The sequence below is a fragment of the Pseudonaja textilis genome, chromosome 3, assembly GCF_049901715.1.
Source record: "Pseudonaja textilis isolate UNSWEBS1 chromosome 3, rPseTex1.2, whole genome shotgun sequence".
NCBI classification, from domain to species: domain Eukaryota; kingdom Metazoa; phylum Chordata; class Lepidosauria; order Squamata; family Elapidae; genus Pseudonaja; species Pseudonaja textilis.
The window spans coordinates 166,489,201-166,508,976 of NC_141992.1; the positions used below are offsets into that span (position 1 = coordinate 166,489,201).

The following is a 19,776-nucleotide window of genomic DNA, read 5'->3' on the forward strand; positions in this document are numbered from 1 at the left end:
CTTTGACGACGTTTAACTTCTCATCCAAGAAGCTTCCCTGATTGCTTTTATTGGATGAATCCTTCCATTCACCACCATCCAGTCAGAGCTGAAGAAGCTTCTTGGATGAGAAGTGAAACGTCTTCAAAGAAAAACTAGAAAGTCCAGTTGCCTCTTTTGGGACAATCTCTTCTGTAACATTTGCCTCAGCATTGGAAGGAACAAATAACTTCCACATTTCTTTCTTTCACTTCATTGATTACCTTTAGAGATAGTTCATTGAGTCCCAGAAGGCCCAAAATTGTAACAGGCCTTTAACTGTTAAAATTTATATAACATGAAAGTATAGCAGAAATAACATTTTAGCTTTTTGAGGGATCTATGTTTCATGGAAGCATGCTTTATTGAAACAATATGAACTCAATTCACCAGCTATCAATAAATACTTCTGTGGGAGGCTGAGATGAAATCCTATTTATTATAGCCAAACAGGAATATTTTCAACAAGGATAGAAAACATGGATGGCTGAGTTTGAGGAATTTGGTTTAAAATTAACAAAAAAATGTTTAAGTTTATTTAGCCACAATTTCCAACAGCCATTCCTCAGCTTGCTTCTTTTTAAAGTTCTTATTGTATTCCTTCCTAGAACTTTCTTAACTTAGACTCCAGAGTAAGTAGCAACTTAAGTTTGACAGACACTCTGTTCTTGACTTTTGTGCCTTATCGGCAGCAGCTGGAGAGAAGATGGCGAAAGTCACTGGAAATGGTGGTAGGAGGCAGTGATAGCAGAGTAGCCAAAAGGGCAGAGATGGGGGAAACATAGTAAATGGAGGAAGGTGAAACACATCACATATGTGGATGGACCTGAATTTTGATTGTGTGAATGCAGTTCCCCAACTACAATGAATGTAACTTTAAGGGCCAGCCATTACCATTTGTTCAGTATTATTGTAACTTTGAATGGTCACGAAACAAATGGTTGTTAAGCAAGGACAATTTGTAAACATGTCATGAAAACTAGAAAGTTTGATAAAAGTCTGTCACTTCCAATTGCCATTCCCTGGACCCACAATTCTGAAGTACAGTAGTCATATATCAGAAGTAGAATAGACTTCTACCTTCATTTGAAAAAGTGCAATCTTTCTCAAATAGTTGATATTTCTAATTAAAGCACTATCATATTTGTGTTAATTAGTTCAAACAAAAAATGGAGAAATACCCTTTTCTAAATGTTTCATCCAATTATGGCTTATAAATGTTTAACATAGAATATAGTGAAATAAATGCTCATCAAGATAGAAAATTAGTTCAATATTGACAAAAATTAAAACAAAATATCATTTGCCTACATAAGACTTATATCAGAAAAAAGGGTATAAAATATTTTATTTATAAAACTTTGGGTGAAAAAATTATTTTACCAGATATCAAAAAGAGATGTTGAACTGTCTTGTATTATTCTTGTCAGAGTGTTTGCAGCGTGACTACTATTGTGAGACAACCCAGGAGTACCACATAGCCCACAGAGGCATTGTCTTTTGACAGTGGTTTATATACAAGACTGCTATATACGCAAGGCAAATACCTGGCAAGCAATCAGTCTTCATTACTCTGCACGGAGAACTACAATGGAGATAGAACATGAGGAGAGAGAGGTACACCTCTCATGGCCTCATATATATATAGACAGCTTCTTAAAGTGGTAAAACTCTGTGGGACCCATCCTCAGTTTTAAAGCAGCAATAACCATGCTGATTCATCCTCATTGCATCAGCCTTACAACAGCTGGTCAGCTATTAAATTTCAATACCTTGACAAACCCTCAACTAAAACCATCGATTGCATTGAATGACTGGTCTCCCAAGGCCCCCTGCAATCCTTTACCTTATTGCTGTGCCTCTTCACTCAGAGGCTAAAAGTCTTGCTTGGATTTCAGCTCCTTCTTGTCTCTGGGGGATGTTTAAAAGTGCTCTCTGCTAAGGATTTCAGCTTGGTACCTGCTTTTCACTGAAATCCTTTGTCAGGAACAGGGACAAAGGATTTTTTTTTTTACAGTCATTCAATCAGTCAGTCAGTCAGTCAGTCAGTCAATAATTTATTAAATCTCTGATGAAGGATTTCAGCTCTATCAAGCAGGAATAAAGAATTTCAGTTCTGTACAACTAGCTATGGAATTGAAATCCTTTGGCAGGGAGCTTTTTCAGCCAGCCCCAGGCCTAGACACAAAAGGGAGTCCTCTTGACAGGAGGAAGCTGCTGCAGCAGCAGCAGCTTGTAACTTTCCCTGCAGGCTTTTCCATTGACTTTTTGGGGAAGGCAGCAGAGAATATGCGAATGGAAATCATAAGATCATAGGATACTTGGTAATAGGTTGTAAGTGTGAACGTGTTGCCAAGCATCCAGATTGTAATCACAGACAGCAGGGGGAAGGTTGTGACATAAGGGTGGGATCTAAATGAATAAATTTTGCACTGGTTGGAAGTGTTTTATCATGCATAAAGCACCATTACTGAGGCCATATTAATTTGAACCATCCTTAAGCTGTTAACTGCCTTTCTGTCTCTCTCTCTCTTTTTTTTTTTTTACTTTGTATTAGTTTTTCTTAATTTTTGTTATTTTAAAAATGTATGTCTGTATGTAGAAATTCTCTGAAGGACAATATAATGAATATTATACACTGATTAAACTTGATCACCTGGTCAGTTTTTATCAACATATACCAATAATTCCCAGTTTTAAAACTATAATTTACTATAACTAATGGTAGTAGCATGGTAATAATATTTCCTAATAAAGGGCTGGAGATTTATTTGCGTTGGTTTTACTTTTATGGATGTCCCTCATATATGATGGGTTTGTGATATATTAATAGCACAAATGGACAGCTCTCCGTGTACGGAATTATGTAACCAGGGGTGGGATTCTACCGCTTCAGACCAGTTCCATAGAACTGGTTGTTATGATTCTGCACAGTTTGGAAAACCGGCAAATCATGCCCCTGGTTGGCCCTGCCCCTCTCTGGCTGCCCCTCCTCTCCCCGCCCAGTCAGTCCTTATCACACATACAGGACAATGTGTGCATGTCTGACATCGCTGACTGCATTCTCCCTGTCCAGTCACTCCTTAAGGTATTTTTTTTCTTCCCCTCCCGACAATCAAGTGTTCTGATGATCAGCTGTGCCGGGATCCCCTCACTCTCTTACCCCAGGAAAGCATCCTGGGAACAAAAACTCTCCCCCAAGAGGCTTCTCTGGGGCCCAGAAGGCCCAGAAATGGAGCGTGGGGGGTGGCCACAAAAAAAAGCCTCATTCACCAGTCACATGGCCACGCCCACCTAGCCACGCCCACAGAACTGGTTGTTAAAAAAAAATTGAATCCAACCCCTGTGTATAACTGTGTACATCTCAAGCTTCAGGCTTAATCTAGGAACAGCTTTGTTTCAGAAAAGAAAGTTCACATATGGAACAGGTTTCTTTGATCTGTCTAGCAAAAGTTCACAGGAATGGCACCAGTTACCTCAAAAGTTGGTATTTTCTGATTATACTAGACAACATTTTGGTGCTCTTAACTGTTGTAAACCTGTGTCCCTTTCGAAGTTAGCAGGCATTTTCACTAAGATAAAGTATAGTCAGCAAGCACAGTGGCTCTCAAATATCTGCATAATTAGGGATCCATTTCATAAGACAGACACAGATAGCCAAGAAAACAATGCCACAAATCCAGATTTTCAGGAGTTGCAACTTGCAGAACAGCTTCAACCTTCTTTGGCTCAAGTTTAATTCCTTCAGCTGAGACATGTCCTGATATAGCAATTTCTTTAAGACCAAAGTGGTATTTGCTTTCATTTGGTTTAAGTTCTCTTTAATGGCATCTGCCAGAAACTCCTGTCAGTCTATAGCAGAGCTCTTGAACAGTTGCTGTATAACTAACAACATCAACCATATGCCAACAAGAAGAGTCCTCAGGCTAAATTGTATTGCCTTTTGATACGTTTCCAAAGTACTTGAGATAGGAAACAGTGAACTTTATAGAACCTCAGTTAATTACAATAGTTGTCAAAGGACAAGATTCTGGTGCCAATTTTATTTGCCAAAATATTGTTGAACATGTCCTTGGTTAACAACTGCCTTGTTTAGTGACCATTCAAAATTACAACAGTGCTGAAAAAGTAATTTTACAACTGGTCCTTGCACTTTTTACCATTCCAGCACTATCATTGTAATAAGGTTTGTGGTGTTGTATTACAGAATATAAAGGTCAGGGGTAGCTTTTCAGCCAAATAATGGATCTTGATCTACAGGAACATCAACCATATTATTGTTTCAAGGAAACGGCAATATAAAATAATGCAAACATATGGGTGAATGGATCTGTCCATGAAAAAAAAGTTGGGAACAATTTTATTCCTTGCTTGAAAATACTGCATTATAAAGACTTCTGAAAATAAATTTCTATATAATTCCACTATTAATCATGAATTTCTGTTGCTTCCCAATGCTGCTGTGATTTTTGGCTTCAGCATTTGTAAAATAAACTCTTTCTGCTCCATATCTTCATTTTTTTGTTGCACTCAAAAACTTACAAATTTTCTTTTCGAGAAAGTTTATCTCCTGGCTATGAAATTACTTCTGGCTTTTTTAAATAACAAATTTAACCTAAAGGACCCATTTGCAATATAAAAGTGTTCACTGTATTCCGTGACAATAATCCACAATATCACCAGCTTTTGCTGATCGATATAATTAATGAAAGAGCCTATAGTTGCCATCAATCTGTTTCTAAACCCTTTTCAGACAGTCTGGTTAGGATAAATGCTTTATCCAGTCAGATTTTCCTGCTGCAGATATTTGGGGCATGTGTTTTCCCACAATATTTGAAGTTCTTTTTGTACGTGCGGTTTTTTGTTGTTGGATGTCTGTTAATTTGTTTTTCCCCTTTGTATTTTATCTTTGGAGATAAATAACAACACTTTCAAACTGTGTGTGTCCAATTTTTCTCCTTCTCCTGTTCTAAAGCTTTCCTTTTTGTCTCTGCCACAAAGTTTTCTGGGTTTTGTAATATTACACTCTAATCAATTTTTAGTTACATTTTCTTTTATTTTGTTTTAAAAGATGTATTATTCTGATTAGCTGCAGGAAAATCCCCCCCCCGCGCAATGTCTTCCCTGAGGCGAACCTGGCTGAGGCTATCTATATGGCTTCAGGGTTGCCACAAGGCAGAAGAGGGGACAGGGAAAGGGGAATAGTTAACTGGGGCTTTGCAGTCAAAACAAAAAGTTCTACAGTGAGGAGAACTCACCAACAGGTGGCTGGGAGAGGAGGAGTGAAATAACCAAGTGACTGGCCAGCACCTCTGATGACTTGGGAGAAGGGAAAACGTTCACCTTTTAATTAGGTGAAAACCCCAGGAACTTTCAGTCAGTTTTCACCAGTTGCCGATATGATGTATAAACTGTTCTTTGGGGAATCTACCTGCCTCAAGAGTTCTCCTTTCAAAGGGTGTATTACTTGGAACACTGACAGCATTACTTCGCTTGCCAAATATCTAAATCTATGTCAGATCTACCTTCCATAGTTGGCATAGGGCTGAAATTTCACTTCAATGTTTGTTAAAGTTATGGCTTTGATACTGATTACCACATCAAAACCATTCACCATATTCAAAGCTTTCCAAGTGTGACTGTTTCCTTATTGAGAAACAGAAGCCACTAGTTCTTTTTAACGCTTTCTTAATCCCAGCTCAGTATGTAACTTTTTTTAACTTCTCCATTTCCGGGGGAAAAATATAGCTGTGTGGCATAGAGTTAAATAGAGAAATGTAATCTGTGGCTTTTCATTTCTTTGCTATTTGTCTGAAAGAAAAAGCTTGACTATAAATATCCATTACTCTATTCCTTTTCAAGATAAACAATAACATGGTAAATACAGAAAAGAAGAAATAAATATTAAGCAAAAGAAAGATCATACAAGAAACAGAAATATAGCTAAAATTAGCTCCACCTTATTCTACATCAAGTAAGAAAGTTGAAAGTACCTGGACACAAAGCTTACATATAACGTGAATCAGCAACATAATCCAAGGTAAGGACTTTTTTAAAAAATAGGCACACCTAACTCCAACAACAGGAAAGTACTGCTGTCAAAGCCCTTTGTATCTTGGTTACAAAGCAGGGAAATCTGCCTGTTCAAAGGATTAGTATTGGATAAAGAGAGAGTAGTGTTAGAGAATAAACAGACAGAAGAGAAACACTTCTAACAAGGGAATGCATTTTCAGCTGTTTAGAAAATTGGATATCCCAGACTCATGATAAATGTACTACTGTTATACAGAAAAAGGGAAGTTTGTGATTCTTCCTTATTTTCATTTTGATTTCATTTCGACAGATTCTGATTATGGATGAGCATTAAGCAATGTTAACTTTAGAACAGCATGCCATTTTTTAGAAGAGTTTTCTTGGGGTATCTTACAATATTTTTTCTTTTCTCCCCAAAATGATTCTAGTTAGATTAGGTTGGGTCTATTTTTTTAAAAATCAAATTGAGTCATCATGGCGAATAGGTGGCAATACAAAAATAATCAGTCATAATATAGAGCAGAATTACAAGAACAAGGTAATTTTTGAGCATGTTTCAGAACTACTATACTATTGAATTCATGTATTTTTCACTTTCTTCATTTAAGCAGCTACTTTTAAATTGTGAAGCTGAAACTCGGGTAAATCTACTGCATTCTACCCAAAAGCTATTCTAAGAACTCAGTTTTCTGTTAACCTGAACCCATAAAAAAGGAGACAAAACTGAAAAAAGAAAGGACCAGACAATAAGTTGTTTGGCTTCTTTAACCATTTGGAAGCTAGAAATATATAACATAAATTAGTTGCAAAACGGCTCTTCTTAGGCATTACTGGTGATTAGGTGACTCCTATTGCTACCAGTTAAAAATAAACTTTAAATTTTTTGTTAAACTTAAAATAAATGTTCTAAGGAGTGATGATTGTACAAGAATCCTGGCCCAATCTAGTAACACTGTTAACATTATATTTCAGTCTCATTAGTTTTTTGTTAGGTTTGCCTTATTCAAGGTAATTCTACAATGCAGAGAATTAGAAGCAATTTTATAAATGATATAAATTTATCTAATCTGTAAACTTAGGTCATCTATGCCCAACATCCAGTAAGAATAATGCTTTCTAGGCCAGCGAAAATATTTTAGAGTATAGGGATGGAACTTCAAGTAAACTGCCTATGTTGCTCATTTACAATTGAGAGCGAAGACGTTTGAGGTTGCAAGTAGAAATGGATTCCTTTCATCAGCTTAGGAAGCAATTATCATTTTGCTAGCCACTGTTATTTCTGTATTCTCTCCTTCAATTATATCAGATATAATTAAGAAAGCTGAGAAATAATAATAATCTAATCTTTGTGGAATAGTAGTTTAATAATAGTAGTTTAAGTGTAGTCATGGGTCCAGAGAAATCCAAGATCACTGTTCAGATCACAAACAGATCGTAATACTTGTGGGATAACTTTGAGCCATCCACATCACTAAGTATGGTCTATTTTGAAGGGCTATTGTAAGGAGCATATGAGATTTTGAAGTACAATGCCTTGAACTCCAAAAAGACAGGCTAGATTTGAATCTAATAACAAAATAATAGAAGACTCAATACTATTTTGAATTCCATACAATTCAACTAAATCGTTAACTAAATATTCATATTCATAGATTATGATAGTGCATCTATGGACTGCATAAGGATGGTCAGCACCATTACATTTCTGAAATTCAAAGAAAAAAATGGCTGATTTCCAGAAAATTTATTCCATTTCCTCCCATAAAATTTCTCCTTCCACAAACTGCACTATTGAAGTGCTTTTACCCTGCAAACAAATTTAAATAAGAGGATTTTTAACAGTTTTCAAATCTTATGTAGATTTTAAAGGTGAGAGTAACAGCAGTTAGCTTCATGACCCATTTCTACCTTTAAACTTTGCAAAGTCTGAAAAATTCTGACCATGTCATGGAATGTCTACTGTAACACTCCCCCTCCCCAACAGGCTGGGAGGTGGTAAGTCCTCACTGGCCTCAGTGGCCGGACGCTCATTCAGTTACTTCCTAAACACCTTCTTACTAAATCCAGAATTATTCAAGAGATTCCTAGATAAATGCATACACAGCAACATTTTAATCAGTCAACTGTGTTTTAATAAGGGAATTTCTTTAATCAGTGTAGATATCATCTACAAAAAGTTGATTGTTTTGGCGGTTTACAAATTCTATTCCAAGCTGATTTCAAAATAGAAGCCTAAATATTAGAGAATGCCTAAAAAAATAGTACAACTTTAACCTTGATTTAACTTCTCCTTTAAAACAAAAATGTCCTAACATCATATTCAAATGGATTAAACTCAACCACTATAAAACTATAAGGAATGGCAGACTGTATTACTGTACTAGTTTTAGAAGTGAATTCTCATTAATACCCAAAAAGAGTTTTATAGCTATTAAAAATAAAGTGGCCTTTTTCATTTAAACATTTAAAAGGTTGCACAAAACATTCTGATATCAATAATCAAAAAAGGCATTAATTTTATTATATTTTTGTTAACAGTAGGAACTATGGTGCTGAAGGACTTTCCAAGTAAAAAGCAGTTCTCTTTGGGGATATTAGTCAATTAATTTAATAAAGTTCAGTTTTAAGAAGATTTTTCTTTTCTGTTGCGAGGTGAGTCTGCTCCATTTGAGGTTAATGTTCCATTGATTCCATTTTCTAGAAATAAAAAACAAACATAATTAACTCTTTTCTCTGGATTCCAAGCCCATAGATTATGAAGATTTAATCTTAAACATCTTAACAGATAGCTTTAAAATTAATTCAGGGGAAGAAGCTTCAAGCACATCATAAATGAGAATGTTTCTCACAGATGCTTTAACAATATAATGCCCAGAGATTTCTGCTGGTCTTCTAACAAAAAATGAGGGCTGAATCCCGTTCAGCCACTTTAGAACATTATGGAAAGGGAGGAAGCAGGTCCTTCTCAGGTCATCAATTTTGTCCCTCTATGTGGTAACGTTCTCTCAGTAATTGTACCGAAGGATGTAGGGTCATCACTCGTATTTTCTGAGATAGCAATGCATTTTTCTTCTCTGACCCTGTCTTTCATTGTAGCTTTCACTTGAAGAACTTAATAGTTTCAAGGGCTTTGCCCAAGTTTGCTCCTCTCTTCCCTTTTCTTCATATGTAACAAGATAGGCATCTACTAGTACTCTATGGAGAAATAAACATCATAGTCTTTTTGTGAGCTGCCTAAGAAATATGGGTAGTCCTGGGGTTATAATGGCAATTGGGATTAGAATTTCTATCATTAAGAGATGTGGTCATTAAGTGTGACATTCATGTGATTGCAGTGTTTGCTGATGGCAAACCTGGCAGTCCTAGTTGCCATCATAACCCCAAAACTCACTATGAGGACCTATCATGACAACAACATGGGCAAGAATTCCAGGCAACCAGGCTGGTGTGCGTGTGAGGAAGGTGTGTGTATGGTGGTGCTGCATGTTGGACCTGTGGAACGAGAGTAAGCACCATAATGTGGCTAGGGACAGCAAGTGAGTGACTTGCAACCTCCTGCTGGCTTTCCAGTTGACTTTCGCCAATAGTGACCGTGTGCCTGTAAGATATTGCAACCATTAATAATTGCAAGCCAGTTGCCCAGTATCCATTCACATGACCCACAGGAATGATGCAATGGCCACAACTTTGCAGACTGGGTTGAACAGTCACTGAATGAGCTTTAGTAACCCAAGAACTGCCTGTACTAGATGCCCAATTATGTGTTGTAGACTTATATTAGAGAACTTGTTATCAGATTAAGCCACGTCATTTATAGTTTCCTAATTGTGCAAAGCAGCTACTTCCCTTTTGTACTTCTGCCAAAAGTATACAGAAATCATTAAAACACAAACCTCTTTCTTTTTTCGAGGGCTTGCCTTTTGATGTCATAAACTTCTTTTTCACTGGTTGAGGAGGTGAAGAATGTTCTCTCCATCGTCTTAATTGGAAATTAATGAATTTCCACATCATAAAGGCCTGTGTTAAACAGATTGACGCCAACACACTGATTCTATAAAGACCAGATATAGAATATTAGAATTTCTGATAATCTAGAAATGGAAAGGATTAGAAAAACTGTTTCTTTTAGGAATGTTTCTTGAAGGCCACTACCTAATCTTTAATTTGCTTAACACTTGTGTAAACAATTTTGTATATTGCTGGACTAGCAAAAGGAAGATCATAAATAGCAATACATATATCAGAAAAACATTTCTTTAAAATGTCATATAGCAAAGCAACGTTTCTATGCAGCAAATACATTAGGATGCTGTGGATCAGAAGATCAGATATAATAGTTTAATTTAGGGCACATCAGTGTTGCATTCTGAAGGCCATTTTTACTATATCCTCTGAAAGAGATCAAATCATATGTCTAGATAAATACCAGCATAATATCTAAAGAATAGAAAATATTGTGAGAGCATGTTTCCAAGAACTGTAAATACAGTCAGAGTCTTCTGTGATAAAAAATAAACCAGTTTATTCTGAAAGTGAGCATCAAGCACCTTGCTGTTATTTCTCCTCTTCTTTCTTTTTGTACTTTCTAATTGTCAGACAGCACTAACCAGTCACTCTCACTCTACCATAAAAGTATAATTGAACTATTAAAAGGTAACATTAAAAAAAATAAAAGTAAATTTAGTGCCAGATTTATATCCAGATTAAGGATTAACGTGAGGTCCTCAGTTTAATTTTAGATTTGTTTGTTAAAATACAAATAAGAACCTAGGAAAAGCTGGTACCTTTGGGAAAGTTGTTAAAGGGGAAAACAGAATATACCAAAAGAATATATTTTCCCACTGACTTTTAACTTTGGTGCCATTCACTATTAAATATTTTGGTAATCATCCGGATGAACTTGCAAATGGCCCTTGTTTTACCATAATAATTTGTCATTAAGTGACATGGCTGCCCCCAATTTTATCACTTTTGTTGCCATGGTTATTAAGCAACTTAACCATAGTCATTAAGTGAAACATTACATGACCCTTACTTGTGACCACCTGCTGGCTTTCCCATTGACTTTACTTGTTGGAAACGAGCAGGGAAGGTTGCAAGTGGTGATCATGCGACTGTATGATACCGCTTGTGCTGTTAACCAGCTTCCAAACACCCAGATTGCAATCAAGTGACTGCAGGAATGCTGCGATGATTTGTAAGTGTGAAGATCAGTCTTACCGCAACTTTGAATAGTCATTAAACAAATAGTGACAAGTCAAGGACTACCAGTATCATATAATTATTATCCTATGTATTCTAATTCAAAACAGATGGCACAATTAGCAAGCATCTGCTAATTTGGAACATTACAATTTAGTTTTGCCCGTAGATGATTTAATAATGCCTAGGTTAGGAAAATTATGATTTTAAAGCATCATAAAAATGACAGAAGAATTTGTAAAATATAGTAAAAGGTATTTTAAATATTCCTTTTTCTTTCTCATTATAATACACCCAATATTCCTAACAAAGACAACAGCTTCCTCACGCAATTATATCCAGGCAATTCTCTCTGAAAATAATTTTAATTACTGTATTTTGTTTTAATATCATATGCTCCATGAACATATATCTGTGTTATACCTGATGGGTAGCACATTAAAGTTTCCAGTACTAAAATCCAAAGTTTGATTCTCTGCTCTAGCAAGGCCAAATCCAACAGTAAGGACAGACAGAATTAAGGTCAGGAGTCTTCCCAAAACAAAAAGAACAGCCCACAATGTAAACCTAGCGGGAAGAAATAAAAGATACATGACTTATCAGAATTCATCCACTGATTGTGTTACTTACATCTTCAGTTTCAGATATTTATATGCATTATGTACTAAGTTTTCTGAGTGAATAATTCTGCCTGCTAAGATAAAACATTTCTGAAATGTATCAGGAGCGATTATTCTGTATATGATGCTACTGAGCTCTGGCACTTATTTGATACAACACTGCTATCCCCCACTGATAAATAAAGCACAAGAAACCTTCTGGAAAGGCTATTGTGTACTGTTCAGTTGAAAGATACATTCTAGATATTGACAGATCAAGCCCATCCTTTAAAATGAACAGATTTGCATGTAAATGAATATACCAACTGTGTTTAATTCTATATTGAACAAAAAGCTCATATAAGCACAGCTATTAATATATGACATACTGCATACATCTTTATCTAAAAAGTAGGTAATATTCACTGTATTGTTATATACAATATGTATACGCATTTATGCATGCAGCAAGTATTATTAAATATGAACAATATTTCTTTATAACATTTATAATGTGAGAGATGGCATATGTGAGATATGACAATAGAAGCACGTACCCTTTCTGGTATTTTTCATCACTGAAGTAAAAAAGTCTGGAGATATGGAACAGAAACTCCACAAAGTAATGTAACACAAGAAGAACAAGACCAAGATGGGTCAAACTACAAAAAAGAAAAAAAATACACCAGTTGCTAATTGGCAAAGAAACAAAAGACTGTTAGAATTGTTTGTCATAAAGGTGCACCTTGAGAACATTTGATACTTCTAGGATAGAATACCAACCTCAAATTCTCAGACACAACTACAGGATAGAAACTAGTGTGAAACTCACTTTCTTGAGTTGTGTAAAGAACAACATACATCTATTTGCATGGCAAGGAAGAAAGATTCCAAGAATGGGTAGCTGCCAACTTCTCTTTCTAGAGACCTTTGCTATTGTCATGTTATCCATTAAAATGGAGGATGGAATCCTAAATATTGGTACATTTTGAAAATTGGTATGTACATTTATGGCTTAATTTGTCTTCTAAACTATGCTACATGAAATATTGCAAGATTACCTGTAAAGCATCATTGGAAGCACCATTTTTCTACTTTATTACAAATTATTGGACTGCATCCTACAAATTACCGGATTCCCTCCCCAAGCAAAATAAAAATGCCACTCACTTTAACAGATAAGCTCCAGTGATATGGAAAAGATATAGTCCAATGAAAACAAGCTGGCGAGGAATGTCTTCCTATGAAAGAGATGCAAGCTTATGAATTCTCCAAGAATTCTTATCATATTCAATTAGGTTTCATAACCGTGTTTCTTATCTATATCCCTAACTGTCAGCCCCAAAGGTTGCAGAATGTGCTGTCTGGGAATTATAGGAATTGTTGTCCATCTCTACAAATACTTAGAAAAAATATTAAACTCAACAATTTACTGCAAAATTATCTGATCAATAAATCGTCTCTTTCTTGCTTACTTTTTTTCTTTAATGGAAAATACCATATTTGTTAGTGGTATAAAACACTTCTATTCAATTACTGCCTAAAAATAATCTGTTTAATTTATGTGGTGGTCTTAAAAAAGGACACTATGACAAGGTACATAACATGTTAAGCTGTAACAGTTTGTTTATTCATGTCTCAGGGAACTGTATAAAATCAGCCAAAATGCTTTAATAAAATAAATGATGATGTTGTCCACTCACAAAAGTTCCAGGATAGGTCGATTTATAACTTACAATATAACTTACATACTGGAACAACTCTTATCGCAACAGTCCAAAACTTAATATGGGGAACATTTGAGAGTGGGGAAGAGACATAATGTTAAACCAGAATCTTAGAAGAAATTACGGAAGGGTCATTTCTTGGTTCTTAAAAATTAATCAAGAAGTTATTTCTCGATTTTAAAAGCTGCTCGAACTGGCTTCAGGAACAGGGAAAAGAGGCAGATTTGGACTGGCTGAAACAGGAAGCTAAACCTTCCATATATGCAAGTAGGACACGAACACAAGAGCCTGAAGCTACATATTTAAACCTTACATTCTCTCTGACATTTTCTCATATTACAAGCAAACTCCATTTCAAAGGTACCTTTCTTTGTAAATCCCATAGACAATATTCTGCTTCTTCTTGACAAGATAACCATATTTATTATTTATGCATTTAGTTTGTAAGCTTATGGACAAGGTATTACATGCAACCTTACATTTTTTATCTTCTGAAAATAGAATTCTGGAAAGGCATGAAACCAGTATGCCATCTGTGAGATATAAAAGAACTTCATTTGAAACCTGCAGAATACAACATGTAAAAATCAAAATCAAAATGTACTGATTATTTCATACAAAAACCCTTATTTTGAGCTAAATTTTTACAATGGAATAATACCTGAAATTTTTTAGAGCACCTAAAAACTATTGACATAACAAAGTTACTGTAGATGCATTGCTAATAAAACATCTTTTGTTATTTTCCTGAAAATACTAGATATATTTATATATAATTAAATAGATAATTATTTTAATAACTACAAAAGTCATGTGGGGTAAACAGAAGAAATTCTTAATTAAAATAACTTACGGCATTGATGTGTGCGGATAGTCTCTCCAGAGTGATGTTGGATCTGATACATAGTTTTCCTGAAAATAAGAAACATGAAATATTAATCCAATGTCCTATGAAGTTGCTTAACTTCTTTCTAAGCATGGCCTATAGCATGGAAGGCCAACATGGAAATATGAATGAAATGATTTAGCAAGCCTCAAATTGAGCTGTGATTCCTCATTTGAAACAAAGTGCTTATAAATGCAAGAAAGAGAAGCAAGTTTTGAATTGAATTAAATTGAATTATGTGAATTACGTATTTCATAGAGCTCAAATTAATGCCAGATGCACGTAAGACAATTTCAACAAAATGTGAACACCTTGATGTACCATAAAAACTATCTGAGAAGCTTTTCTAGACACCAATATATGTTGGCTGGCAAGCCCTCATTAACAAATAAGTTGGTAACCCCAACTCCCACTCCCACTTAATAATTTCGTTTAGCAGCATGTTTTTATATATATTTTGCATTCTAGGTTTAGCATTTTAAACTTCGGTATCTAATGTCCAAGGAAAGTATTGATCCTCCTTGGATCTTTTCACTTGTATACTGCAGCCAATAAGAGGAGCCATTAGTAATATATTATTTATTCCTGACTTTCTCTTCAAGCAATAAAATGAATGGCACTCTATGTGTACTTACAACTCTTCTAGAAAACATAACATTGATACTTAGAGCATTCCATTACTATAGAACAGTACTCATGACTCAAAAGGGAATTATAAATAAAATGAAAAATATTTTTGATGTGATGACTATTTTCAAGGCAATATAATTGTGTGATCATTGTCAACTGTTTTACTCTCCATTATATATCTTCCTCTGACTTACTCACCGACACAAGGATGCTTGTTCCCCAGACGCAAGAGAAAAGGTAAAATGCACTGAGTTGTCCAGATTCATTGAATTTACTGTGTTTTGTTTTGGAAAAGTGCATTCGCCTGTTAATTTTCTAAAGAAAAAAATTCTCTCATTATTGATAGTTATGATAGTAAGTTATTTGTCTTATATCAAAAGTCCATAATACAATCAATAAATTTCTACTGTGGTAATGCCCGTTATTACTCTAACAAGCAATTACTTACATCTAACACATATTCTTGAATAACAGCATGAATGATTATTGCCACTAGCGTATAGAAGAAAACAGTAGCCAGATCTTTGATGCCATAATTATATAATGTCACTGTTTCTGTAGGCTGGTTTTCTGAAAGAAAAAAAGAACATATTTAAGAATACATTTGTTTTAACCAGCCTCATCCAATTTATATCAGAAATAAAAAAACATCTAATTTTATTTCTATATTCCAGGCCAGTACAAAACAATAGTAGTACAGAAAGAAACAGTTCAAAATATTGACAGTGATCAGATTTTCACTATCTTCCTCTCCAAATTTTAAATTCAAAAGTTCATTAGCAAAGAAATAGATTTAATTTAAGCTGTGATTCCTAAACTGTGATCTGCAGATCACTGCTGATTCATAGGGATCACCAAGTTGATTGGGCAATGCCCGTCCTCTGCCTTAGATCTGCATTTCTCTTTTCATTGGCAATTAGCTGGCTGGCTGACCACTGATGCAAGAGGGAGGCTGAATGAAAGCAGAAAGTGGGCTCTGGCTTGGCCAGCTGGCTGATAGTGCACTTAACCAGGTCTCTAACAGTCTGTTGGCCAGAGTCTGGTCACCTCTCAGCTCAGGTAAACAAGTAAGCTCTTCATTTTGACATACTTTTTTTTTATACAAAAGTTATTTTAAAAAGTTATTTTAAAATGGAGAACATGACTATATTATAAACAAACTCATCATGGAGTTTCTTTTGACATAAGAAGTCGTCTATGTGTTTCGGAACGTTTAGTGGTTTGTGTTATAGAAAGTTCAAGAAACTCCTTTAGGAGATGCAAAGCAGATGCCAAGCCATAGTTTCAAACCATGTAAACAAGCTTTGTAAGATTTATTTCCTCTTCTAAAAATGATTCATTTCTAGATTTGTAGTTTGCAAAGATATGTCATTTTGTTAGAATTGGCAAAGATTTGCTTGTGCATTAAGTGCAAGTCAAAATTAGAAACTAGGATCAAATTGTGGCTTTGAGCTTTATATTATCTATCTATCTATCTATCTATCTATCTATCTATCTATCTATCTATCTATCTATCTATCTATCTATCTATCTATCTATCTATCTATCTAATTTATTGGCTGCACATCTTACCACAAGGTAAACAATATAGACAAATCATTTTTTATTTGATGAAAGAACTAATTCTGATTTTCTACAAATAAAATAAGATGAAATCTCCATCCATGATAGGAGGAATTAGCAAAAACTGGAAGTTTCCAAATCTCAGAGCCTTTCAAACAGCACTAATACAGAACTGAACCAGTATAATTATATATCTAAACCACTTCTGTGATCTCAAGCAACAATTGGAGCAGCATTATTAATATCCACTAAAGATTTCTGCTGGTGTTTCTGTATGCCATTCACATTTGGTTATCATTCTCTTAAGATACAATTATATTTCTGGTATACAATAATATTGCAGACAAATACCCAAACATTTATTAGAAGATTACCTGTAACAGGAATGGTAATATTGTACTGAAGTGTAACAAAGACAACAGCTGCTTTGGCTGTAACCTGCAATAAAACAATTTGTCTGAATAAAACTATGTGATCGCATGGTAAATCATAGGAACATCTATATTCTTTCATGTATCTGAAAAAACACATTTAACAGACTAAAACAACAATGAACTAGGCCGAATCAAAAAATAAAGGATGACTGGCTAATTGCAAAAAAGCATTTTGGCTATTTTTTTTTATTAGCCTGCTTGCTATTGTTGCTTGTTTGAATCTCAATGGGAAGAACTGAATGTAATTGGTATTCTGCTATCAAATTACTTTTAACCACAAAAGCCTTATTTAAAGCAGTAATTAGTCAATTAGAAATGTATTCAGGATAAACCTATTAGGACATCACAGATTGGCAAAATAATACCGAAAAGACTTCATCTTCTGCACTGTCTTCTACATATGATAAACTAAATTAGTATTATACTGATTAAATACATTTTACACAGTGGTGGCTGAACCATCATTAAGCATTTCCTGGCTTTGCACAACAGTGAACTGGTTGCATCCAGAAAAAAAAAATCTGAATTGAAAGCCAATCCATAATCCAGAGGATATTCAGCCTACAAAATTTGGGACCTCAGCCAATGATTATTCAGCACAAAAGGCAGATTGCTATTCTTCCTTGAAATTCTAATTTCACACCTTTCGAGAAGGCATATTTTTCTCCATGCTAAAAGTGATCCGAACTAGAAATGTGAAAGTTACGCCATTTTAATCCTTTATTATCTTCTGGAGAAAATTTTCTAACGGTGGGTGAAGCTCCAAGGCTTCTATGTGCCACCCTACCGCCGAAAAGCGAGTTAGGGAACTGGGGCATCCTGCAGCCCTTTTTCCGGTATGTTTCTACGCTACAGCCGTAACAGGCAAAACTGGATACGTGTCATACCATCCTCAGGGGCGTGAACCAGCCCCGCCCCTTCTGATGTGCATCGCGGACGGCTCTCAGTACACGTCACCAGCCATTTCACCTTTTCCGAAGCGGAGGGGAGGAGTCGCTTGCCGCAACGCCCCATGGGGTTTGTAGTTCTCCGGCTACACACAAAAGGCAAGCTCGTCCTCTCCGCCCCCCTTCTCCTCCCACCAGCTTCGGCAATGTGAGACGCCTCGTCTTGCAGCCTCCCCCCACCCTCCACTCGCCCCACAACCCTGCCGGCCTTCCCGCCCCGAAATCGCAGAGGCGGCCAACTCCCCCCCCGACACCGAGCTCGCGCTCCGAGTGCCACGTAACCTATCCGAGACCAGGAACTCCCGAGCCGCCGGAATGCAGCGTGCAGGAGCAAACAGCTCCTCTTGCAAAAAACGTGTAACTCTCTCTCCGTTTGCCTCTCTTCCCCCGCCAGTTTCGGGAAGCTAAACATCGCGAGTCGCTGCTGCTGCTGCTGCCCACGCTTGCTTCGAAACCCGTTCAATCAATTTGATTTCTCAGGAAAGGAGCGTTAAAATACACCCGGGCTTAAAAAGGGGGGCTTTCGGCGTTGCATTTAAGCCCGGTTGCGCCAGGACACTGCAGCTACCCGAAGAAGCTCCACTGAGACCAGAGACAGACCTGCAATGGGTGGGAGACCCTCTTGGACGAATGGGGGGTGGGTGGGTGTCTAACGGTCTGACGAACCTACAGGGACAAGCACCCGACCGGCCGTATCCGTGGAGAAGGGACCACTACTCCCGCCGGCAGGGGGTTAGGTTGCACCTTTGAGTTGCTAGCCGATATTCGCATCACCTCGCTATTGTCATTGCTGAGGCTATATGCAGCCCTACCTGCCCCCCTTCTTTTCAGGCAAGAACGGGCAATAATACAAGGAACGACCGATATGACCAGATATAACCTGGAGGACAGACAAGCGAAGCTGCCCTTCCACATGGGAGTCACAGAGTAGGACCATATGCTCACACACACGGGTATGTTTAAGGCGTACAGCGGTCCAGGCGCTGCATTTACCCCACCCCGCCTACCCACCACACACGGCAACCGAGGCATTCAAGGCTCACGCCCTGCGACTAGGAATCCGTTCTGGCTTTTCCTGGTTTCATTTTTTTCTTTTCCTGGAAATCATTGGGTTTCCCCTCGCCCGTGTCAGTCTGAAACATCTTCCCCGCTATCCTCCGCCCGGCCCTTCCCGTCGGGTATCCGGCAGCCCCACTGAGGTCTTGCAGCGCTTTGCCTTCTGCCGCCTCTCACCTCGAACATGAGCCCCAGCAGGAAGACCATGGCCATGCAGGAGACGATGTCCGCGTGGTTCTGCACGACGAACTCATGGCTGAGCACTGGAGGGTTCTTGTTACTCTTCTTGCGGATCGCCATGGCGAGACCCTCCTCGGCCCCTGCTCGGTGGCCTCTGTCCCTCCGTCCCCTCGTGTGTCCGCCGAGGGGCCCGAAAAGAAGAAAGCTCGGCCAAGCCGCTCCGCCCAACTTCGCCTCCGCCTTTTCGGGCGACTCTCTAGCTCCAGCGTCGGGCAAAAAACCGCCACTCGTCGTTTCCTGCCCCTCAACTCGATCGGAGGGACTTCGCTCTCCTGTGGGTAGTCGCAGGAAAGGTGCGACAGCGCCCTCTTTCGGATAGGCGGACCAAATCCGGAACTCGCAGTTGATTGGCGGTGGCAAAGACTCTACGAGGCAGCGGAGACAGTTTAGGGCGTAAACGGTAGAGAAAGTGGGAGGTCCCTTTGCCCAGCCGCCTCGCGC

General features: G+C 37.3%; 1 protein-coding gene across 2 annotated transcripts; it reads right to left on the minus strand.

The window, feature by feature from the left end:
* Positions 1 to 8,543: 8,543 nt before the first annotated feature.
* On the minus strand, positions 8,544 to 19,545 carry TRAM1 (translocation associated membrane protein 1). Of its 2 annotated transcripts, none has more exons than XM_026706098.2 (11): positions 19,273 to 19,545; positions 17,033 to 17,096; positions 15,544 to 15,665; positions 15,294 to 15,410; positions 14,433 to 14,491; positions 14,059 to 14,143; positions 13,023 to 13,093; positions 12,410 to 12,514; positions 11,677 to 11,820; positions 9,945 to 10,102; positions 8,544 to 8,748 (listed from the first exon to the last, which is right to left on the minus strand). In XM_026706098.2, the coding sequence occupies exons 1-11, from the start codon at positions 19,393 to 19,395 to the stop codon at positions 8,675 to 8,677; spliced, it is 1,122 nt and encodes a 373-aa protein (XP_026561883.1). In that variant the 5' UTR covers positions 19,396 to 19,545; the 3' UTR covers positions 8,544 to 8,674. The 2 variants fall into 2 exon arrangements, with proteins under 2 accessions (XP_026561883.1, XP_026561884.1); XM_026706099.2 differs by lacking the exon at positions 19,273 to 19,545 and adding an exon at positions 17,736 to 17,958.
* Positions 19,546 to 19,776: the final 231 nt, after the last annotated feature.